The 24,170-nt window shown below is 60.9% G+C and overlaps 1 protein-coding gene across 2 annotated transcripts in view; it reads right to left on the reverse strand.

The window, feature by feature from the left end:
• The window catches only part of SEZ6L (seizure related 6 homolog like), a 40,712-nt gene extending 38,193 nt beyond the window's left edge, over positions 1–2,519 (reverse strand). The window contains exon 1 of one of the 2 annotated variants that reach the window (XM_066978963.1): positions 2,264–2,519. In XM_066978963.1, the coding sequence (XP_066835064.1) occupies positions 2,264–2,330 (67 nt within the window). In that variant the 5' untranslated portion in view covers positions 2,331–2,519. The remainder of the gene's footprint in view (positions 1–2,263) is intronic. The other variant, XM_066978962.1, reaches the window with a different exon arrangement.
• Between the last annotated feature and the right edge of the window lie 21,651 nt (positions 2,520–24,170).

Here is a 24,170-nt window from a genome sequence, read left to right on the forward strand (position 1 = left end):
GGCTGCACTGCTCGGGCTGCAGGTGGGCGAGGAGCGATGCTGCCAGGAGCTGCTTCCCCAGCTCCTCGCTGTTGGCCGAGGTGACTCCACAAGTGCCGGGCACCGAAAAGGCACCGGCAGAGCGAGCGATGGGTGCGCGGCGTGTGGCACCGGCGGCTTCTTCAGAGAAGGAGCCGAAAGGTCAGGCAGATGGAGGGCAAGGAACGGTCCCCTGGCAGGGTCCGGTGCTGCCCCCCACCCGCTCACAGCACACAAAGGGTTCCGTTCGGAGCTGGGGCCACGGCCCCGGCAGGCAGCAGGACCCCCCCCGGGGCTGGCGCTGCCTGCGCGGAGCTGGGGCTTGCAGCGGTGACTCACTGAGCCTCGCAAGGGGTCAGCTCTTTATCAGCTCCCTCTCTGCCAACACCGGAGGAGTTCAGTACGCCGCGTTCTCCTACCCTGAGATTGATGACAGATCGTGCTTGCCATAAGGGCCAAATCCTGCTCCTGAGAAGCCGGGCTGTGCCGCTGTTCCCACTGGGAGCTGCCGAGGGGCAGGGGGCCTTCTGCCCCCGGCTGCTGTAAGGCTGGTAGCACCCTGATTGCCCCCGGTTGGCAGCACCCGGACCCCTGGTCCCCCCCAGCCCCCCTGGGCCCCCAGCCGGCGGCTGCCCGGGCACGGCTCCCAGCACAGCTCGCCAGCTGCCTGGGCGAGAGCGTTTGTAGCACGGCGGAGAAACGGGTCCTTCTGTGTGTCCCTGGGCTGAAACAGGATGTCGTCAACTGTGGACAGACCCCAGGTCTGATTCCTTAGCACGTACATGCACGGTCATACAGGGAGCACAAACACATCCAGGTGAGAGGGAAAATGCCACAACCTACACTCATTTCTATTTCGTTACCCAGAAAGAAGGACAGATTCTGTAAACAAAATCTGTGTGGAAGACAGGGTTTCAGACTGAAAAGTCAAAGTCTTTTAGCACAATCTGGAGACGAGAACAGAAATGAAAGCAAGGCAGGAAGCACTGCACGGCACTCCCAACACCGGGAGCTGTTAATCTCTGCTAAAACCATACCGCCAGCCCTGGAGGTCAGCCTCCTGGGCCCTGCACAAGCGCTGCAGCACAGACAGGCACCGGCCTCCCCAGCTCTCCCTCTGCCCGACCCGCGCTGGGAGCAGGAGCCAGCAGCACAGACCCCGCCGCCCTGTCCCCGCAGCCTCCCCGCTACCAGCGACCGGAGCAGGCACCGGATTCGCAATCTGGAGGCTCCGCGCCAGTTTGCAGTGACTTTGTCAAGTCACCCGCGCACGGGTCCCGGAGCCTATTCTTAGGTCTGTCATCGCAGCGGTGGGAGAGGCAGAGGGAGCCGGTTTGTGTGGAAACGGCAAACACGTGGAAAGCACACGCAGCCCCGCAGTAAGCCACCGCCGCCCCACGGCCACCCCCTCCGCGCCCCGGCCAGCGGGACGGGAACACCCGCCGGGCACCCCGGGGTGGCTGGGACCCGACACCGGGACAGGGGGCAGCGGGGGCCCTCCTTGTGGGGGGGAAGCAGAAGCAGGGGGGTCCCCCCACCTCCCACTGCGCTGCTGTGCCCTGGGCCCGCTCCGGAGAGACCACCCCGGGAATGCCAGCCCTGCACCCTGCCCTGCACCGCGCACCCCCGCCGTGGCCCCGCTGCCTCCTGGGGGGGTCTCGGCTCCCGGGGGGGTCCCGGCTCCCGGGGGTTTTCTGGCTCTGGGGGGCCCGGCTCTGGGAGATGTCTCTGCTCCCGGGGGTGTTCCCGGCTCCCGGGGGGGTCCCGGCTCCCCAGGCACAGCCGCCGCTGGGGCCCGGCCCCCCGGCAGGACGCGGCTCCCGACGGCCCCCGGCTGCCCCCCCCCGGGGCTCCCCGCGGCGTCCCGGGAGCTGTCCGCAGGCGCCGTGCTGAGCCGCCGGGACGGGCCGGGCCGGGACGGGACGGGACGGGACGGGACGGGACGGGCCGGGCCGGGACGGGGCCAGGTCCGTGCGCTCCCAGCCGTGCCAGAAGTTTCCTCCCGGCCGGGGAGCAGCAGAAGCGGGGTGGGGGGGTCCCGAGGACCCCGGGCACGGGGGGTCCTGGCCGGTTCCTGCAGCCCCCTCCCCTCTTCGCCCGTCCCCATGCACCCCCCGTCCCCCGTCCCCACGCACATCCCGCGGGGGGCGCAGGGCCCCGCACCCCGGCCGTGCCCCGGGAGCCCCGCTCGGTGCTGCAGCCCCGGCCCGGCCCGGCCCGGCCCGGCCCGGCCCGGCCCGCTTACCTGGGCGCGGGGCCGCGGGGCCGCCCAGCAGCAGGGCGAGCAGGCACAGCCCGCGGGGCCCCGGCATCGTGCGGCGGCGGCGGGCGCGGCGGAGCCTCCGCGCTGCTGCTGCTGCTGCTGCGAGCCGTGCCGAGCCGAGCCGTGCCGAGCCGAGCCGAGCCGGGCCGGGGGCGGGGGGCCGGGGGCTGGGGCTGCCGCTGGTGCCGGTGCCGGCGCGGGGGAGCGAGGAGCGGAGCGAGGAGCGGAGCGGAGCCGAGCCGAGCCGAGCCGAGCGGCGGGGGAGGGCGCCGGCGGCCGCCCCGGCCCCCGCGCAGCGCCGTGCGCTTCGGCCCCGCCCGCGGCTCCCCGGCCCCCCCCCGCCCGTCCTCCCCCGGCTCCCCCCGGCCCCAGCGCTCTGTCCCCTGCCCCCGGCTCCCCGCAGCCCCCCTGCGGCTCCCCCCGGCCGCAGGAGCCTCGGTGCCCCCCAGCCTGGGCAGCGCTCCCACCCCCCCAGCCCGCAGGCTCCATCCCTGCCCGCCCCAGCCTCGCTGCCCCTTGTCCCCAAGCCCCCCCCCAGCACCCCAGGCCCCTCTCACAGCCCTGCTGATGCCCAGCCTTGCCCCCTTCCCTCCCTCAAATGCCGGCCTTGGGGAGGGCAGCGGTGCTAGGGGGGGTGATACGTGCCCCAGTGCCCCCCTTGGGAGCAGTGCTGGAGCCGGGGAAGCTGGGCTGGAAGAGGTCAGTGCAGTAGGACGATGGGCTCCGGCTGCACGGGGGTTGTTTGTGGAAGCAGAGCCCCTTATTGTGGGGCTGGCACGTCGGCCGTGGCTGGGCACTGGCATCCCCTCAGCTCTGCAGCAAAAAAAAAATAACCCACGGGAAGTCCCTGCCGAGCACCCAGCCCCTGGGCCCCGCGACCTCGCTGCTCGCGGGCAGCATCAGGGGCTGGCTGCTGCCGGGACGCCCCTGCCCACCCCATCCCACCCCATCCCACCCGGCCACCGCCAGCGGGGGCAAGCTGGGTGCTCTCAGCAGGCCTCTCCTGCGCCTGCCGGAGCCAGTGGCGGAATTACGCCGGCTTTGGTAGGAACAGAAAGGGAGGCTTCGTTCCCTTGAAGCCACAGATCCAGCCCTGAGATGTTTGCTGTAAGTCACCTTGCAGGGAGAGCTGCCTCGTCCTCCCGGCCCCTTCTGCCTGTCAAACCCAACAGCCAGAACAGTGCCACGAAGAATGACACGCGTGTCAAGTATCACAGGATCAAGGCCAGCCGTTCCCCAGCGTATCTCCTTTGGTGATGCTGCCGCCTGACAAGCCCCTGCTACCTTTCAGAGAGCAATTACACCGATTTGGTTACCTCAGCAACAATAACTGCAACCCGGCATCACCACGAACGCCAGCACGCAGCACGCATCATGCCACGAAACCCTCCAAAACCAGGCTCTGACCCCGCTGCCTCCCCCCCGGGTTGCACGGAGCTGCTTTGCGGGGCGCTGGTGGGGCAGGGGCTGCAGCAGCACGGAGGGAGCAGGCTGCAGGACAGCAGGGCTCTGCATTCCCTCTCACTGCCGGCTGCCGCCAGCTGGGAGCACTTGGGCAGCCGGCGAGAGAAGGACAAAATAAGAACAGCCGAGAAATCACCGAGAGGTGCGGTATATTATTTAACACTGTCATTTTCATATACAACGTGGGATTCGCCTGCCCAGAGGTTTAATTTGGTATAACAACGCTATCCGCAGCAGAGCGAGAGCTGATCCCTCTCTGCTCCAGCCCCGGCCTCCCTCCCGACACGCAGTTATTAAAGATAAAAGTTGTCGCTCGTTTAGCAGTTTTCCTTGAGTGATTTTTATTGTGTTCATTTGCTTTGTAGTAAACTCCTAAGATAGCCAGATAATAACATCAGCGCCATGGTAACAGAGAGGGGAAAAAAAAATAGGTGTATTTATAATGCAAAACTGCCCACTAAGTGGCAAAAGTTGTTGGTGCTGGAGAGAGCCGGCAGTGAGCTCCAGCCCCCCCGAGCAGCTCGCGGCTCCCCAGGGCCCGGGGGTCCCCTGCTGCCTCCCCCGGGACCCGGGGCCGGGACCCAGCCCAGGAGCTGCGAGCGGCCGGGGGCAGCGCTGCTGGGCGCAGCCGGGGTGCCAGGGAGGGCAGAGCCCCAGAGGGGCAAGAAAAGGGAAAATTGTTATTGCTCCTTTGGCAGTGCTCAGGGCTGGAAATGTTTCATGGTCAGGAAACTGGGAATTGGAAAAGAAATAAAGAGGAGCATCTCCTGGGGCCATTTTAGTGGGCATCGCTCTAATTAGCACCGCGCTCATTGGCAGTTACCTCAGACCTTTGATTAACAGTGAAGAAAATCAATAAGCACACTAAAAATTCGGATAAGTTTCACAGCTAATTTTAATTTCACATTTTAATCGCGTATTAATGTCAATCTTAATTACCATAATTAAGTCAGATGTGACTTAGCAAGAGCAGCTGGGAGATAAGGCGTTACGAGAAGGACGGCGCCTGCCCGCGAGGCAGCGAGCGGTGCTCCCCAGGCTTTGGGACGCGGCGGGCGAAGGCGTGGAGCGAGCCACCCTGCCCCGCTGTCCCCAGCCTGGCCTGGCTCCTGCTGGCAGAGTGTCCCCAGCAGTGCCAACAGCAGCACGAGGCCTCCGACCATCTCTGCCCCTGTTTCGGGCTGCCCAGGTCCCCAGCCACCCCATCGCTTCGTCTCCTGGGTGCGCAGCAGCGCAGGGGGGGCTCAGCCCCTCCGTGTCGGCGGTGCCTGCGCTCCGGCTGCCGCAGCCGGTGAGGTCTGCGGGAGCAGCATGGATTCCAAACCGCTCGGAAAATCAATCTCTCATTTATTTTCACGATGGTGATGCAAGAGCCCGGCGATGCTGCGTTTGCTCTGCTGTTGCACCTATCGATCGCAGCCCCCCCCAGCCTCCCGGACCTGGTGGGGCAGGAGCGGCGTGGCTGAGGGCAGGCTTTGTGCTGCCGAGCTCGTGCACCGCCCAAGGAGCCCTTGGACACGTCCGCCCCGCAGAAAGCTTCCTGCAGCCCAGCAGCATCAGCTTCGCGGTGGTTCAGGACCAAATGCAGCCATCAGAGCCCCCCTTCATCCTCAGGCTGCTGTGGCCACACCACTGGCAGGGATGCAGCTGGCGCATGGCACGGACGTGGCTGCGGCCCCGTGGCTCCCACTGGCCGCGCTGAGCCCCGCATGCAGGAACAGGCAGGGCTCAGAGCTGGGGTCTGTGTCTGTGTGCCCCGGGTACGGGCAGGGTGCTGCGGGAGAGTCACCCGCGGTGTCTGCTGCTGCGTGGCACCGTGTGGGCAGGCTGCGGGGGGCTCAGGGTGCCGGCAGACCTTGCTGCCGCCTAATCACGGCACGAACCGCGCCGGGTGCCCAGCCGGGAGGAGCGCTAGCAGGCTGACTCACTGGGTTTGAAGCTTGAGCTGATGCTGAAACCCTTGGCTGCCCCTGGTGAGTTTATGGACAGTGACACATCCCTGCGCGCCTGTCCCCAGCCCTGAAGGCATTGCCTGCAAGGACAGCCAGGGCCTCCCGAGCCCAGGCTGAAGCATCGCTGATGGCTGCTGGGCAGGGTGATGCAGCTGGGGGGGGGGAGCAGAGAGCAAATTGGGGAGCAGAGAGCAAGTTGGGGAGCAGAGAGCAAAGCAGGGAGCAGAGAGCGAAGCAGGGAGCAGAGAGCAAAGGGGGGAGCAGAGAGCAAAGGGGGGAGCAGAGAGCGAAGCAGGGAGCAGAGAGCAAACCCACAGAGGGGCTGGGTAGGGGGCAGCTGTGATGCCAGAGTCTGTGTGCAGCAGTTTCTCCCAGTTTGCTCAGATCTCCGCTTTCTGCTACCAGAAACCTCACTGGAGAGTGTCTCAGGCCTTCAGCGCAAGTTCGGTGCCGCCGCCTCCTGCCAGCACCAGCGCAAAGAGGGCTCCGGTGCCAGGCTCCGGCCCGAGCCCTTGCTGTGCGCATGGGGCCAGCCTCGTCCCTGTGGCTTCCTCGGGAAGCTTCCTCCTCCTCCGCTGTGTGGTGCCCAGGAGGGGCCTTCAATGGCAGGAGGAAGCAAAAAATAACCTCGGCTTCAGATTTGGAAGCTGCTGTCTCCCATAACGACGCTGAATCATGGCTCTGGGGACCGGTCTGCGGGCTTTGCTGACGGGGGGACATCTCTGGTGAGTGGCAATATTGTCCCAGGGCAGAAAAGGCCTTTGTCCCTCAGAAAGAGCAGAGCCACTCCAGCCTTTGGCTTCGGAGTGGGCTGCATCCCTGCTCTGCCTTACAAACACGGGTGCTGAATGGGGGGTTTCAGTCCGAGGCCAGGCTCGGTTCCAGCCCCTTTTAGCGCGTGCCCGCGGGCGCAGCTGGGGGCCCTTTCAGGAGGGAAGTCCTTGTTCCTCGTCGACAGAAGAAGACTTTGCCCAGCTCAAAAATAGGCTCTCTGTTGGTGCTCGGAGGGGGCTGAGAGGAACAAAGCGCCGTGGGGAAGGGGGCAGCGTGGCGGGGGGGACAGGGCTGCTCGGAGGCTCTGTGGCAGCAGCATCACCCCCACCCCGCACGGCCCCCGCGCGGGTGGCAGCGGGGGCCTGGTGCTGCTGCGGTTCCACAGCTGTACCTCGCCGTGTGCCACCGTCCCTGCGTGTCTGAAGGCTTCGTCGCTGCCATTTCCAGTCTCCGGTCCCAGCAGGGCTTGAATTGAGCCCGAGCTCCAGGTCTGAGCTCTTCACTTCCCAGTCTCAAAGGTCTCTCAGTACAGCCCTGCGTCGACAGCGTGCATTCGTTTCAGACCCTGTTTTCTCGAAGCCCCCTCTTTCTCCTGCACCAAGACAAAGCCTCCCACCGCCCTGCAAGGGCAGGCTCCAGGGCTCTGCTCCGAGAGCTGCAGGGCTGGGTCCGTGCGGGGCCAGGCAGTGCTGCGCCACTCCTAGTTCTTGCTGGATGCCGGCCAGCCACGCACCGGCCCTCTCCACGGGTGTGCAAAGAAAGCTGCCTTCTGCGCAGTGCCCACCGACAGCAGATACACGCTCCATTAAGGCTGTCCTGTCTGGGCCTCCTTCCCTCTATTTATTTCAAAATTGGTATTCGTGCCAGGACGCTGCTGGTATTTGCTCATTGCCTGCCATATAAATTGCAAGATAAGTTACTCTGCACCAGATACTGCTACTGACACAGAAAACTAAATCTGTAAATTCATGAGCGCACAGAACTGATGTTGTCCTATCTAGCAATTTTTCCTTAAGAAATAAGAAGAAGTTTTCCTGGAAGTTTTTTGAACAGAGGCAAAATGCAGCAGGTCCGTAGCACCGTGCTCTCAGCCTGCAAGAGATGAGTGACCTCTTTGCCCCTGTGTTATTCCGCAATACTGCATCTAGCCATTACTTCTTCCCAGGAGGGTGTCCCAGACTCCTCGCTCACTCTGGTGTCTCCCCAGGAGGCACAGCACCATCGCTCAGCACCACCAGCAGGCAGGGATGTGCCAGGAGGGCTCAAGGTGCTGGGAGCACAGCACCTTGGGATGGGATGGGATGGGGTGGGGTGGGATGGGATGGGATGGGATGGGATGGGATGGGGATGGGTCCTGCCTGCTCGGCTCAGCCCTCAGCACTGAGCAGAGGACAGCATTCTCAATGCTGCTGCCCCAAATAATTTCCCCACGGGAATCCTAAAAGCGCGCTCTGAGAAGCAGGGCAGGCAGCAGCCCTCCGTGGTGCCGGCTGTGCGTATCCCTGGGTGCCAGAGCGGGGGGACCTGGCCAGCTCTGACACGGCACCAGCATTAGAAGCAGGTGAGTGGAACGGTTTGGCAACGCAGGCTGGCTCGTGGGGAAATTAGAAGACATAGGGAAGTAAAGGAAACAGGAAAAAAAGGAGGAAAGAACAGATTAAAGTTGTCACCAGTAACCATGGCGTTATGAAAAGCAGATTTTGTCAAACAGCTGATTGTGATCTTTGAAGAGAATATAAATATGATGGAGGGAGCGATGCGAGTAGCTGTTACAGGTTGCTGCAGTGTATTTGATGTGGTATCAAGCAGTACTATCGTGAAAAGCAGCGAGACGCAGTATCAGAGCAGTGCATCTCAAGTGGGTTAAGAACAGGCTCATTGACGGATCTCCAAAAACGGCAATGAGGAATCAGCTTCAAATGAAGGAATTATTAATGAATCCTTTAAGAACTGGTGCTTAGCTCTGTCGCTGCTTCACATTTCCGTTTATGATCTGCAGGTAAATATAAAACCGCGGGTGATTACGCTTACAAGGAGGAGATCAGCAGGACAGGGAGCTTGGGCTGAGCCGCGCAGCCACGCAGCGTGACCTGGGTCGCAGTGCAGGATGAATTATTCAGACCGGTGTGTTTGAGAGTGTCCAATGCTAAACTCTGTGCCATGAAACAGGGGGTGCCTGGATGGGGGAGCTGTGCTCTGGGAAGCAGCTGAAAGGTCTCAGAGAGCTGAAGGACTGGCTGATCCTTCAGCAATGGCCAGAAAGGGCCAGCATCTGTACTGAGCCCGGCACACATCGGCACCGCCTTGCCCTGGCTTGCTGCAGACCTCTCCTTCTTCCTTTCCCCTGCTCTCTCGAGGGTTTCAGCACGTTCTCAAGCCTCTCCTCTCCAGTCAGCCCCAGCTCAAGCACTGCGGGGACCCTGCCAGGTGCAGGGCCCCGTTGGGCTCTGGAAGGGAGCTGCACCCCAGGAAATGCCCAGGCAGCAGAGCACGGCGCCTGCAGAGCTGCTCCCACGGGGCCAGCCTGGGGGGCAGCACCCGGCATGGGGCACGATAGCGACAGCACCTCCTGCAGCTCCTGCAGGCGCTGGGAACTTTTCTCCAAAGGGAGCAAGAAGGGGAATAGTTTCCTATTTCAACCAGGGCATCGCAAAGAGGCAGTGGGAACCTTTACGCCCAGCCAGCTCCTGATGGGGCTGTGCCACAGACTGATGGGGACGTTCCTGCTCCTCCCGTTCCTCGGGCGTCACACCAGGAGCCAGCACCCACGAGCTCAGGGGGCAGGGTGGTGGCAATGACCACTGCGAGCAGCTCACAGGGGCCGTGCCTTGCTGGGAGGCTGCAGCCACCTCCCAGCCCTGCCGTGGGGCAGCGGCAGCGGTCGTGGGGCTGCCCCGTGGGTACTCCCCGGTGCCCCGGGGCTGGTTTCTCAGTAGGGGATGTTTGCTCTCTTTGTGGGGGAAAGGGGGACTTGTTCCAAAGCTCTTTTCATGAAAAAAAAAAAATCCATAGTGTTTTGCTTTGCTCTGACCCGTCTCCCAAGCTTTGATGGTTTAATTGATTAGCTTGTAAGAGCTTGGCAGCTGAGCCTGCGCTTTGCTGGTAGCGTTCCTGCAGCTCCTGCAGGTGGGAAGCCATTAACTGCCCCCGGGCTCCTCCCTCCGCCCACAAAGAGCTCTTTGGGCAGGATGCTCTGTGGCTGCTTTTGGAGAAAATCTCCTAAAACACGCCGTCCTTACACTGCAGTCGGGTCAGCCCCCGCGATCCGCCCCGACGGGCGCGGGTCCCACGCACGGCGCTGCCGCGGGTGCCGCCGGTGCCCGCTGTATGCGCACGCTGCACGTCCCGCAGTGCTGGAACGTTACACCGGTACGGGTCTATTTATTACCAGAGATCTTAGCAAAATAATAACATTTCACTTGCACAGAGCTATTATCACGGCTCGCTCTAACTTTATGTTGCTCAGCGTGTCAGGATGATGAGGGGTTGGTACTAAACCTACCAGCAGTCACTAAGTGCTGCCGTATAAATGTCTCTTCTGAAATCACAGTACTTTAACTTGCCGGCACCTGGTTGGAGTCCTGTGAAGAGGGATGTGCTGAAGTTGCAATGTCCAGTGCCGGTTGCCCCATATCGGGTATGGGATCTGGTTTGGGACCCAAGCAGCCCTTCCCCGGTGTCCCTCGGTGCCAGACCCATGGCTCCGTGCCCACTGCAGGGCTGGCAGGATGCGGCCACGGATCCCTGCAGGGATTGCTCTGGGCGACTCAGAAGGGTGGGCTGTGAGCCCTGCTCTGTGCCTGCGGTGGCCGTGGCACGCTGACGAGGGAGCTGGGGGGCGAAGGCAGCGGGTGCCCGGCCCCCAGGGCTGCCTGCACAGGGTGCCAGTGCCTGGGGGACGTGGCGGGGATCCAGGCACACTGCAGGGAGGCGGGAGGGAGGTGCTGCAGGAGGACAGGCAGGCAGGCTGGAGACAACATGTGGGGGGCCCTGGCAGGGCTTCAGCATCGCAGCGTGTGTGCGTGTGCATTCGCACGATGGGAGATGTTGCGCAAGCTGAAATGAGATTAGCTAATGTACTGCAAACACAAACCATCTAGTAAGGAAATCTCGCTCGCCAACAAATGCAAATCTTTATGCCTAGTTTACTGCGTAATGTTCCCCATTAACCCCTGTGCTCTGCCTGCTGGCAAGGAGAGGGAAGGGAGGCAGGAGGCTTTTGGTGAATGTTCGTGCAGCGTAAAGGTCCCTCGGCTGCAGGCAGCCGGGGGGTTCCTGCCGCTCTGACCCGCCACCAGCAGCACGTGAGCTCCGAAGGGAGCTGCCCTCGCCGCCTCTTCACAGCACCCGGGGCCCAGGAGCCGCTGGCTGGCCCCCAGTGCCTCCGTTATCGCCAGCGCGAAGCCACGTGTCTTCAGGTGATGCTCTCGCTGGGCTCAGAGACACTTGGCAGAGAGAAGCAGCGGTGATGGGAGGGGGCTGGTGGGTGCTGCCGGGCTCTTAGCCCCTCGCCGAGAGCAGAGGCGCCTCTTCAGACATGCAGCTGTGCTTGGAGCGTGGGTGAGGGTGGCAACTGCAAAAGGAGGGACTTCTTTCTCTCCCATATACACGTGTGTCCCACAGGAGGACAAGCTCTTGGCAGTGAGCAGTGTGAGCTCCTCCACGCTACGTCGCTGCAAGGCAAGGGGACGGGGCATTGCTGCGGGGCCGGGACGCTCGCCCAGCCAACACACAGAGCCAGCTCCGGGGGAGCCCAGCAGCGGGTTTTAGTCTCAGCTGTCTACGTGAATAATCGCTCCCTGCTGATGTCCGTGTGGCACCACCGCGTCTCTGCCCTGAAGCACAGCCCTGGCTGAGCACTCCTCTCACTGCACACGTCGGGCTGCCCGTAAGCCCTGTGCAGCCCCACGGGGGGCGGGCAGCAGCCCTGCACACCCGCAGGACATGGGGCACAGTGGACATGGCCCATCCGAGCTCCGTGAGTTAACAGGGCTGTGGGGGATTTCAAATGGGAGAAGTCTCCTGACAGCCCACCAGTAGGGCTAATAATTTATTATAACTGCTTTTATGGCAGACAGTAAAAATCCAAAATAAGGCTGGGAATTGTAAGAGAAACCCACATGGAGCTGAATTTCTGCATAACCACAATTTTTTAGGCTCCAGTGCCTTCCTCTGGAAAGCCTGAGCACCCGGGTGTGCCCTGCCCCATGCCGGGACAGTCCCTGCCCTGTGCCCAGACAGTCCCTGCCCTGTGCCCGCCTGCAGATTTTGCTCCAGCAAGTGAAGTTGTGCATCAGCGCTGATGCCCAAACCCCAAGATGTTATATTGGATATTCAGACATTGCTAGTGAGGGCGTTGATTAATGGGGTTACTAATGGGGCCGGAGCTGATCTCAAGAGGCCTCGTCCAACCCGAATTACTCTGTGATTCAGATGCTGCTCGAGGTCTCTGTGTCGGATTTGGGGACCGCAGCCCCGGCCCCTTCGCTGCAGCTCCCCCGCTGCCCTCCTGCAGCCCCAGCCCACGCTGGTCCTGGCACCGTGCCCCTTGGGGGGAGATTGTCTGTCCCCGGAGGGTGACATTAAACACAGAAGTAATTCCGTCTCCTACTGCTCACCCTGAGCAGTCGTTACTGCAATTACCCTGAGTGCCACTGGATGATACTTGGTAATTACAAGGCTCTTTCATCTGGGGATCTCTGAGCACTTACTGATCAATTCATTAAGCTCTGCAGCAGGCTGTAGCCGTAGTGCAGGATGCCACCGATCGATAGCTCTCTCCTGAGATGTGGGGCAGCCACGAGCGTGGGGCTCAGCACCAGGGCTGGGGGCAGGAGAGGGATGGGGGACAGGGAGGAGGGACAGGGAGGGACATCAGCAGCAGCCACAGCCGCGTGCCCCAGCACAGAGTCCTTTCAGGGATGTGTACACCAAGGCTTGGCTTTGGGAGGAGCTGTAGATGCTTGCAGGAAGGATGGGAAGGACGGTGGCTCCGGCACGTGAGCTGCAGGCTGCCCAGGGCTGCCACCAGCTGTGGCAGGACATCTCCACCGTGCCTGTCCGTAGCACTGCTGCTTCCCAGGGGAGGGGAGAGGATGAGGCTGTGAAAAGCTGGTGAGGGAGACGTTCCCCAGGGAGCAGGTCAAGTCCCTGCCTTTGTTCCCAGGCAGGAAGGAAAAAGATTGGAGTTTTGTTGGCTCTTCGACTGCTTGGGCAGCAGCTGCAAGCATCCCCTGACCCTGCAGCACGGTCCTGCCTCGCCGTGCAGCACCACCACTGCAGATCAACCTCTGGACACGTGGCATCGGCTGCTCTGCTGCCTGTGGTCCCCCAGGAGAGGCAGCACCAGCCGGGGGGCCGGGGGGGAGACGGGCAGTGCCGCCCACATCGCCCTCGTGCCCCGAGAGGAGCTGCTTCCTTCGAAGCTTTGGGCACGGCACGAACCTCCGCTGCTCGGAGGAGCCCTGGCAGGAGCCTTGCCATTAGCACCGGCTGTAAATCTCCTTCTAACAAGGAGCCTGGCTGGGCCCAGGCAAGATTTATAAATATGAATGCGATTGAAAGCAGCAATTCCCCTCAGAGCACACAGGACCGCAGACGGTGTGTTCTCCTGCCTGAAAACACACGCTCGCATCAATTACGGGCAGGAGGAGAACACTCCCCTGGCTGGGGGTGCTCGGGGACTGGGGGGGACCTGTTATCCGTGCCGTGGTGCTCGCCCTCCGGGCACTCCGACCACGCAGCCCCCGTCCTGGCAGCCCCGACACGCGGCTGGGGGCCATAAGGACGGGGGCTGCTGGTGGAGAGGCTCCGCAGATGCCTCCCCCCAGGGCTGGGGGTCTCTGGAGGGGAGGACGGCTGCCAGCTCCATCACCCTGGCAACCCCCTCCCTCACCCCGGCGGTAATTAAAAGGACGGCTCTGCAGGGGAGGCGCTGGGCCAGGTGGATAACAGCTTCCTGGGCTCTCGGAGCCAGCTGAGGACAAGGCACGCTGACAAGCCCCCAGAGCTTTTTCCTTCTTACTGCAACGACCTTTTCCTCCCAAAGCTGTCCTCTGATGAGCCAGACAACGGTGGGTTTCTCTCTCCTTAGAAGGATTTTCCCTTGCCTTGCTGCACTGTCAACTCTTCAAAAAGGCAAGCGTGAAAAATAAAGTGAAATGGGTACGGGGGTGATCTCCACGGGGGGGGTGTCAAAGCCGTTTGACACCTTGGATCCAAATTCAAGAACTGCAGCCAGTCCTCGCCGGGGGAGCTGCACGTTGGACCCCTCCCATCTGGAGTCGTTGCCCAAAATCACCAGCTACAGGCTGAGAAACGCGTCCCACCCTGCGGCAGCCGGGGTGCTCTCGCTCCCCTCCTGTTACAGGACAAATACGACGCATCGCCTCTCAGCCCGAGTCCTTCCCTGGCTGCCCTCGGTGGCAGCATCCTCCCCGCTGCGAGGCACAGGGGCTGCCCGGCCACCCCCCCAGCACCACGCTGCCCCCCCAGCTCGTGCCAGCCCCCTCGGGCCCCATGGGGCCGGCACCACGTGCGCAGGGAGCGCGGTGCCGCGGCGGGTGCCCGGCTGGCAGCGGGACTGGTGTCGGTGGTGCCGGCAGGACGCCGTGCGCTTGGCTTGGCCGTCCTTCCTTCCCAGGCAACCTTTCAGCCCAGATGGGAGCGCCATAAGGAGTTTTGTTTCCTTCCCAAAACACACGGCGCACGCTCTGCCTAACGAGGTGTCTGCACAGGGCTCCCCTAAGCACAAGGCGCGACCGCCCGCGCCCCTTTGCCCCGGTCCCTGGGGGCAGCTGGGGGGGAGCTACCTGCCCTGGTGGGCTTTGTGCTCGGCTGCAGCAGAGCTGCACCTTGATGCCCTCTGGTCCTCGTGACATCGCATCCCTGTGCAAAAGGGCTGATGTGATACATGCCAAAATGGAAGAGAAGGTGCAGGCAAGCGCTGCTCTTCAAGCCCCCTGCTATAAAAGCCGAGTTTTGCACCAACACCTTCAATATCCTCGTTGCCCCTCTTGCTGTGCTGGAGCTCGTGTGCTGCCCTGGGCTAGCTCAGGGCTCAGGGGGGCTACGTGCGTTGTCTGCAGTGAGTGCACAGCTCACGTGTGGCTCCAGGGGTTGCTGGGGTTGTTCCGTCTGCATGCAGAGATCATCCCGGAGCATGTCTGTGCTGCTGCCCCCAAAAAGCCCTGGGGATGGGGCAGGGGGGGTCTGTGCACAAGCACAGGAAGGGGACAGCTGTGGCACAGGGATGTGCTGCCTCCGGCCCCGTGGGACGCAGTGAGGAGCTGCCAGCCTGGCTTTCTCAGTGTTTAAAACCTGCCTTCACGTTGTCTGCTATGAAACACAGCCATGGTTTTTGCTTTACAAGTGTGATTGCCTATAACAGCATGAAATTACAGCCAGAACTGATCAGCCTGGCAGCAGATAAGGGAAGCTGTCAAGTGTGGCAGCGTGTTATTACACAGGGGGATCAGAAGGAGGGAGCTGCCAGCCCCAGGCTGAGCCGCCGCTCCAGAAGCAGGAGGGACGTGGGGGTGCTCCCGGGGGGGCGATGGCTCCGCTCGCCCCTGCACGACCAGACCTGGCAGCGAGGGAGATGGGAGGGTCTAGAGGGGGCCGAGCAGGTTGTGTGCTCAGAAGGGCTCAAACATGGTGTAAACCGCCTGCAGAGGCACAAATGAGGCGCATGCAGACCCAGGAGAGCAGCGCTAGAATACAAGCACTGTGTGAGCACGGGCACCACACGTGCCCCATTGCATCCGAACTCGTGCAGCACGCCCCGGCTGCTTGCTGGGCCTGCCCTGGCAGGTCACACATCAGGCTGCGTGTACATGGGTGGGATGGGGCGGTCACTGGGCATGGTATTGCAAAAATTCAGGGCTGCATGTGCCGTTTTCTGGGTCTGAGGATGACGAGACAATGAGCTGCGTGAGCCAAGGGTTTGAGCACACAGAACCCGACGTGCCACTTCTGCAGCCACAGCGATTTTTCTCTTACGGTTCTTCAGAAATGACTTTTGGTGAAGGCTTTGCATTTGTTTCCTGCTCTGTACGTGTGGTGGCAGATTTGTGCAGTGTATGTGCCCCTGCTTAGTGCTGCCTCTTCTGCTCCTGCAAAGCCCTCCATCATCACCAGAGCTCCCCTGGATGTGGTGCTCACCACCACCCTTGCAGAACCCTTCTGTCCGAGGCTCCAGCACCCTGCTCTCTTTCTTCCTGGAGCCCATAAAACACCAGGGGTGGAGGGGAGGCTGGGGGGGTTCCTGCCCTGGGTGCTCAGCTCTGAGCAGGCACAGGAGGGGTCTGCACCCCCCTGCCCCGGCCAGCTCCTAGTGCGCCCAGTTCTGCTTGCCTTCTGGTGCGCTTCCCTGCTTGCAAAGGGGTAACTCGGGGGGGGGGGCACAAAGCCTGGATAGCACCAAGAGGACCCCTTAACCTGGTCCATGGCTCCACAATGCAAGCAGTGTGGGTCCTGCCATAGCCTGCTGGGCTGGGACATGCCCAGGGGCTAGTTCAGGGGCTGAGCAGGGCTGGGCATGGTGGGGCAGGGGCTGCAGCTCCGTGCCTGGGGATGATTCCTGCGAGGCTGCCCCTGCCCGCCCTGGCACGGCCAGGAGCTGCTGTGCGCTCAGCAGCAAACACGCGCCGAACAAATCTCTTTGGGATTACTGAGCCCGTGTTTGAAGGCAGCCGTGGAGGGATCCTTGCATGCTGTCACAAATTGCTATTTACGCACAACCTTGTAATGCCGTGTGCTCCCCGCGGCCGCTCTCGGTGCGGTGGCAGTGCCAGGCTCCCCGCCGGAGAATCCCGCTGGTACCGACACGGCTCCGTGCAAGCTTCCTCCCGGCTCACTGCTGTGTCCCACGCCTCCCTAAAACCAGTCATCCCTGACTCTTCCTGCTTCTGTAAGCTCTTTTCCTCTCTAGAGGAAAGGTCTCAACTTACTCATCGCTGCTCTAAGTCCAGCTGCAGACTGTGGGTGCAGCTCGGGGGTGGGTGAGCAGAGCCCGAGGTCACTGCTGGCAGAAACCCTTGTGTGGTGTCTGCGGGGCCGAATCGAGCACAGAAGAGGAAAGTGGAAGGCTCTGACCAGAGCAGGGGCAAGCCAGAACCCAAGGCAGTGCTGCCCACGCAGCCCCCGAGATGCAGAACGGCACCGGGGCACGCAGGGAGCCCACGGGCTTGGTGCGAGCGGTGTGGGGCAGGGTGAGCGAGTGCTGCCTCACTGTGCTGGGGAGCTGCTCAGGGTCACCTCATACCTGGGTGTTCACAGGGTGCATGGCTGGCCAGCTGATGGTCCCACACACGAGCAGGAGGTATCTTGATTTTCTCCCTGGGATTAAGTTTATTTTCTTGGCACTCTGCAGGAATGGCTGCTGGAGGGGTAGGCAGGGCGAGCAGGCTGTGCTGCTGGGCCTTGAAGCACGGTTAAAGGGAAACGAGAGCCTGAGCAAGGAAAGGTTCTTGGGCACGTTAGAAGGAAGATTTTCCTGTCTCCAGCTGGCTGCTGGATCGAGGACTGCATTAGCATTGACCTCAGGTATGTCGAGCAGCAGAAATTTCCTAACTCAGCACCAGATCATGCTTGACTCTAAATCTCGCCTAGCACTGGGTGCGTCAATAGCACCTGTCTTGCAGGAGTGTTTAGGGGCTAGATTAATCAATGTCTGCAAAAACACATTCATATCCAGAGATGGATGATGCTCCCTCAGCATGAAGCACTATTGTGCTTGCTAATTGTGCGCCGTGTACAAACGTGGCATCTGTAATCATCTCAGGCGGAACAAATGCCCTGCCGAGCAGGATCCCATCCCCTCCGCTCTGAGCCCTGTGAGGGAAGGAGAAGCTCAGGGCCAGGACAGGGGGGAAGAAAGCTGGCCAGCCCCTCAGCCGGGCAGCAGGGGTGCAGCAGGGAAGGAGCAGTGCCGGGCAGCACCTCCCTGCCCTCCCTGCAGCGCTCCCTCGGGCAGCGGCTCGGTGCCCTGGGGTGGGCTGGGACCCTGGGGCTGTGCGGGGCACGTGAGTTGCAAAGTCAAGTTCCTGCCACTTGCAGGAATTAATAACACAGGACAAAAGCAGGCTCTTCCCCTCTGCAGGCTCCCGCACTGCTTTGGCCTTGAGATGCTTTTTCTGCACGTGAGCAAGAGCCAAAATGAACACGAAATCGGAACCGTCCTCTCCCAGGAATTCTTCTTCAGGCTTCACTTGGTGTTATAATGATCCAATCCATCTCAGGAGGCTTCAAATACTTATTAATTAATGCAATGATTGGGTGATTTGGCCATCATTACAGCTGTCTTTCACAGGGAGAAAGAAAAGCATGTTTCTTCCTTGTTTTTCCGATGCCTGGCATTCTGCTGGCATGCTGCTCCTCCGCCGCGGAACACAATGTGAAAGCAGGGTGACTCACAGTCAAGGATTTGTATTCAATATCAGCTCGGATTACATTAGCTTTGCCTAATGCCTTAGCAATAAAGTGACTCTTCATCGTATAGCTGCAATTTATTTCAGCTCCTGGCCTGGTGAAGAACAAACACCAGTCACGCCGCAGCATGTGTGCCCCGCACCGGCAGCGGCTGGGGCAGGGTGCTGGGCCCCGGTGCCACCCAGGAGCGAGCTGGGGGCAGGACCGTGCCTGCTGCTGTGGTACCCGGGGAGCGGAGACACCTGAGTCCCAAACCCTGCTCTCCTGGGTGCAGCAGAGCTGCAGGACCTTGGAGCTGATGGCGGCGAGAACACAGCCTGAATGCCAAGCGCTGTTTGCTGCTGCTGCTCCCCCTCGCCTGGGGATGCCTTCCTCACTGGTGCTGCTCCCCACCTGCAGGAGCCTTTGCGGAGTAAAAGGCAGGCAGAAAGAAGCAGGCAAGGCTGCACAGGCCTGTCTCTGCACTTGGGGAAGGTTTCTCGTGCTGGGGGTATGTGGGCGATGCCCACAAAGTCCGTGTCTGAGGAGTTAGGAGCTCGCTGGTGCCCTGGCAGGGACGAGGACAGGAGGTGTCCCCCCCCCAGGGACACCAACGTGCCCGTCTGCGATGGGAGCTGTGCACAGCTTGCTGCTGTTGGAGATGAGCCTGATGCTTCGGGTAGCACACCCTTGTTCTTCTCACTGCTTTACTGATCTGGGTTACTTGGTAAATTAGGTGCCAGCCAGGAAAAATACATTTTAATACAGTTCAAGGCACTGTAATCTAGAGGCAGAAAATATAGGCCACGCTTACAAACTGGGAGGCCGTGTCCCAGAAAGCATCAGATGTGAAAGTAGTGTTGAGGCTGTAGGAATAAAGCAACCCAACGTGCGCCCATGGAGCTGCGTGGGGCCCTGTGGTTGTGACACCCCCCCCTTGCACTGGGAGGAAGCCTTTCGTGGGCCCTTTAACCCGACAAAAGAATAATGAGAGCTAATGACTGGAAGCTGGAGCTAGGCACATTTAAACGGGAACAAAGGACACGTTTCTAATAGTGAGGGTAATTAATCGCTGGAACAAATTATCAAGGGGACGTGGTGCTTTCTCCAGCTCCTGGAGTCTACAGATTAAGACGGGAAGCTTCTCTTGAGAGGCTTTGCTCAAACACAAATTACTGGGCTCTGCCCAGCAGTAGGACAGGAGGAGTCGAATCGCCTGTGCTGGACAGGCGTCCCGGGCCCTGCAGCATCCCTCTGGCCTTAAAATCAGCGTAGCTGCATTTGGATGAGGGTGGCTGAAGCCTTAGGGCCGGACCCTGTCCATCTGGCTGCCCGGTGCTGTAGAGGACGAGGTCCCAGCCCCGTGCCCAACGAAGCCGGGGGTCCTGGTCCTCCTGTGTCTCGCTGCACCTGAGGGGCCTTCACTTTGCCTTTTGCTCACTGGTGCCCTGTACAACAGTAACTTCTCCTGGGGCTGGGGCACCTCGCTGATGGGCGCTGTGGCAGGGCTGTGTCAGTACAGGCAGCACGGTCAGCACTGGCACGGTTGCAGAGGCCGTGCCTGATGCAAAGCAGTCCCCGGGTGTTTGGGGTCAAACTGCTCAGCCCTCTGCATGAGCTGGGGCTGAGCTGGGCAGCAAAGTCAACCACGGCGCTGCTCCATAAAGCTGTAGTCCTGTAATTGCTGCGTGATTAAATACAGAAGTAATTCCTTCCACACCTCCACACTCCTGCTTTATTGCAGGAGAGCCCACGCAACAAATTAATGTTTAAATAATGGCTTTCCTCCCCAGGCTCCAGATAGGAGTTTCCCGGTGATCTGTATCCGCCTGCCTTCTCTGAGCGTGGCCGAGCGATTTGCTGCGGGCAGAGCTCGTCCCACCGCCCCCTGCACCGTGCACCGCGCACATCGGCACCGCCGCACCCAGCGCCCGGGGCTGGCCCTGCTGCCAGCTGAGCTTGGAGGCGGCCTGGTGCTTTTTGCACTTCAGCTGTAAGTTTTGCAAACAGAGGAATGCGGGGAATTTCAGCACCGATTTTCAAAGTTTTCCATCTCTGTTTATCAGCAGGTTCCAGCTGAGCGTGCCTTTTAACGAACAGTCTCTCCACGCGAAGGGCTGCGCTGTCTGCAACCTCGTTATTAAACAGCACAGTGCCGTGCGATAGCGGCGATGAAGAAAAGCCCCGGTACGTGGGACTCGCCGGTTCCCGAGCCGCCGATCTCCTTGGTTACAGCAGCTCCCCACATCCCACAACGCAGCCGCGGTGCCTGAGCTCAGGCTGCCAGCAGCAGCTCCTCAGCTGGAGAGCTCGGATCCCGGCTTTGAGGGAAGCTCCCCGCCTCGCCGCGAGCAGCTCCCGCTGTCTGGCACCGCCTCGCAGGGCTCCAGGGACGCGTGGCGGCACGGGAAGGCTGCCGTGCGCAGGCAGGTCTCCTGCAGGTGCTCGCACCCGTTTTGCGGAGGCGTCACTTGGCAGCTGCAGCGTTAGCACCGCTGTCGGGGCAGCGCTGACGAGTGCGGCGCGATCCCAATTACCGCGAGCCGTTGTGGCAGGGTGCTGAGCCAGGTCCACTTCGTGCCGCGTCAGGGACGAGGACGGCTTTGGGCAGCCGGCTGTTCTTGCACGCCCGTGCAGAGCCAGCCCCAGGGGTGCCAGCAGGGTGGCTGGGGGGCCGTGGGCTCGGCTCCCAGCCCCGGCAGGGCTGCAGCACCGTGCCTGCACGGCGAGGCTCCTGTGGGGCCCTGCGGCTGCCGGGGCACGGGCAGAGGAACCCGACAGCCTCCCCTGCACACAGCCCGGCCGCAGCAACCCAAACTCCCAGCTCTGTGTGCCAAACCTCGCTTTGTTTCTCCCCCCTTCGCTTCCTGGAGGGTGAAGTCTCTGCCAGGCAGCAGCAGCTCTGACGAGGAACCTTTACACATCCTGCTTTTGCTGCAAACAAAGGGCTCGTTTCCACGCGCTGTCTGTGTGGGGAGACTTCCCCCAGCAAAACCTGCTCTGGTGTGCAGAAGCTGTGCACAGACTCCTCATCTGTAGGCTGGAGCAGGAGAGGAGGTAGATGCAGCACAAGCCAGGAGGGATTTCAGTGCCGAAGCCCTGAGGCAGAGCTCCTTCCCTCCAGCCTGCGCTGCCGGGAAGGGATTTAGGATAAGCCTGGCAGCAAGAGGAGCCAAGGGCTGTCCTGTGACAATTTCTTCAAGGACTCAACAGCAGCAGGAGGCTGCAGACCTGCAAAGTCAAAGTGGTCACCCCTGCACAGCTGCTGTTAATGCTCCTAATCGCTTGGAAATCCCCGGGATTTGCTGGCTAGGCAGAGCCTGCGTGGTGCCCGTGGGGTCGGAGCAGCACCCATGCAGTCGGGGGGAGCCCCGGCCCAGGCCCCGTGCTGCCCACCCTGTGCTGCCCACCCCGCCAGGGTGCGGGGCCGGCTGCTGCCCCCCTGCTGCTCCGTGCGCCGCGGTCGCTGATGGTCGCATCGCTGCGGCCCAGCAGAAATATCAGCCGGCACAGAGGGCAGGAGGCTGTGGCCGTCAAGGATTTCTGTGCATGCTCCCTGGTTAATCTCTGTAAAAGTGAAAGCCAGGATTCGCTCTCACCCTCCCCTACTCACCCACTCCCCTGCCCCAGTGGTACAGCTGTGTTAGCACTGGTTATGAAATCAGCTTGGGGCTGTGGAAACGCGGCTTGAGCAGCTCCTGCGGCACCTGCACACAGAGCAGGATCCGTCTGGAGCCAGGATCTGTCCCTGCTGGGGCTGGCCATGCCCCTCTCATAGCCTGGGCAGGGACAGATCCCACAGTTGGAGGCTCAGCACCACCCAGGGGGCTGGACGGGGCAGCTGGGTTTTCTAGGAGCATTAGAAGAGGCAGTCGGTCCTGCGCAGGGTGCCCAGGACCTCTGCTGTCCGCTGGCTGGAGGAAGGAGGGGGCGCTTCTGGCAGGCCCTCCCAGCATCATCCCTCCCCAGCAGCATCCCCCCCAGCAGCATCCCCCCCCAGCAGCATCCCCCCCCAGCAGCGAGGGGAGCATCTCGCCCTCCCCGTGTAGCCACGTGCTGGGGGGAGGCAGCCGCGCGCAGCATGGGCGCGCAAGCTCCCCTCCATGTCCCGCGTTTCCACTCACCACACTAATTATAATCACTACATAATTCCTGAGCAACCTCCCCGCTGTGCTGTATTATTCATCGGGAAGCAGACAGGCTCTCGCAGCCCAGACAAGCTGCTCTGTGGTATTAACAAGAAAAGGATTAATTGACTGTTGGGAGCTACCAAAGGCTTCACGGAGGATGCGCTGCCCCTTACGCCTGGCACGGGACCAAGCAGACGGGCACAGGGCTTGATTTGCCTTAGCTCTTGCCCAGCACCTCCCTGTGCAGCACAGGGGCTGCTGCCCCATGCTCCCATACGCTGGGAAGGTGCAGCTGCAGCAGGCCCGTGCCAAACCAGTGCTGTGCAAACCAGCCACTTCTCTGCTCTGCCCCCTCCGAGGCTGTGCGGGGCTGGGCACGCTCTTGCTGAGCACCCAGACCAGCGGCTCCCATCCTGTCCCCACATCTCAGTGCGGCCACGGCAGCACCTGCTGGCTGGGAAGCGAGCGTGGGTCCTGGGTTCCCCCAGCCCCTTCCTAAGAACAGCCCCGACGAGAGGGGAGAGCAGCAGGCTGGGGCACCAGGCACAGCTAAAGGCGCCCAGCAGCTCCCTTCGCTGTGTCCCTTGGGGTGTCCCTCATCCCTTGTCCCTCGTCCCCAGCTGCAGGGGCAGGACGGCGCACGGCACTGGCATGTGACAGACATCAGCAAGGCGAGCCGCTGGCTGGCCAAAGCCTCCTGTAGCTATGGTAATGAACTAACATAATTCACAATTATAATGTCAAATTTAAACCTAGGGCTTGAGCAAAAAGATAAAAATATCTCTTTGCTCGTGGGATCTCAGTATTATTTGCTTAGCTATATTGGGAGCGAAACGCACTCTCTAGCATCAAGCAATCTCTCTGAGATTAAACACTTTTCCTCCATTTATGCACGTTTCACCCTTTTATAGTTTTATTAAAACGCTGGCTGCACTTTCAATTAAGTGAATCCCTTTTGTAATTGTAAGCACATTTCACATGAATAAATAATTTAATTTGTGGGGTGTTTTGGGCTCAAAACCGCAATTGGCAGCGTTGATGCAAAACCGTTTCAAGGGTGCACAGCTCAGCCCCGGCGGAGAGGAAGGACGGCTCCATCCCGGGGCTTGCAGGGCTGCTGAGCACCACTTGCTGAGCGTGCTGCTGCTGCTGCCCCGCTGCCTGGCCAGCGGTCGGGGATGTCAGGTGCTCGCTGTGACCTGTGGCTTCCCGTCCCGTGCACGCCCATCCTCTGGCTTTGTCACCAGCCATCTATCAGGTAATAATGCTCGACACCTTTCATCTGAGGAGACCAAAGCCCTCTGTAAATATTAATTAATTATCAAAGCCGCACAGCTTGCGCTCCGTGAAACTGGCAGTCATCTTTTCACTGAATTTCACATGGAAAAATCTGTCTGTTTTCTGCCATGCCTTAACCTCCAAATGTTGCTTTCCTGGCACTTTCCATGAAGCACATGCCCACATTTTCAGCTCAGAGCCCCTTATCCCCGGATGCCAACCCGGCTCCCCCCTCCCCAGGCTCCCCGACCCCCTCCAGGCTCCCTGGGCACAGCAGGGCCAGGGCAGCCCCAGGTCCCTGGGGGCTCCTGCACCCCCCCTGCACGACCCCTACTGCAGCGCCGTGCCCGCCAGCTCCAAGCAGACCCCACCTTGGCGAGAGGAGAGCTGGGGAACTTGTGCAGAGCAGGACGGTTTTGTCCTGTTGGGTGGCAGCTGACAAAGCTTGTGCTGCTGGAAAGTAATGAAAGTGGACAGGTACCAAACCCCACGATCTCTCTCTTCCAGTAACAAGACTTTGAGCTATTTTTAATGTGACAGCAAAACACAGCAGAAGTGTGATCGTCTCCTCTCACAGCTGCAGGGTACAGCGATCTCCACGGGGCCATTTCCCAAGGCACAGTTCTGCCTCAGCCTCTCGAGCCAGCAGCCCCGCAGACGAGAACATTAATATTCATTTTAAAAAACATTTTCAGCATCAACAGTTTGCCCCAGTTTTGGATTTTGCAGTTGTTCCTATAAGTGATGTCTGGGTGGATTGAATTTGTATCGCAATGCTGACGCTCCGCAATAGGAATGCAAATGAACCTCGGGGTAGTTATTTTCTTCTGCTGTTTTTCTTCTTCCCTTTAAAAATCTCCATCTCTTCCAGGGCCCCCTAAT

Source organism: Anser cygnoides, chromosome 17 (genome assembly GCF_040182565.1).
Source record: "Anser cygnoides isolate HZ-2024a breed goose chromosome 17, Taihu_goose_T2T_genome, whole genome shotgun sequence".
Taxonomy (NCBI): domain Eukaryota; kingdom Metazoa; phylum Chordata; class Aves; order Anseriformes; family Anatidae; genus Anser; species Anser cygnoides.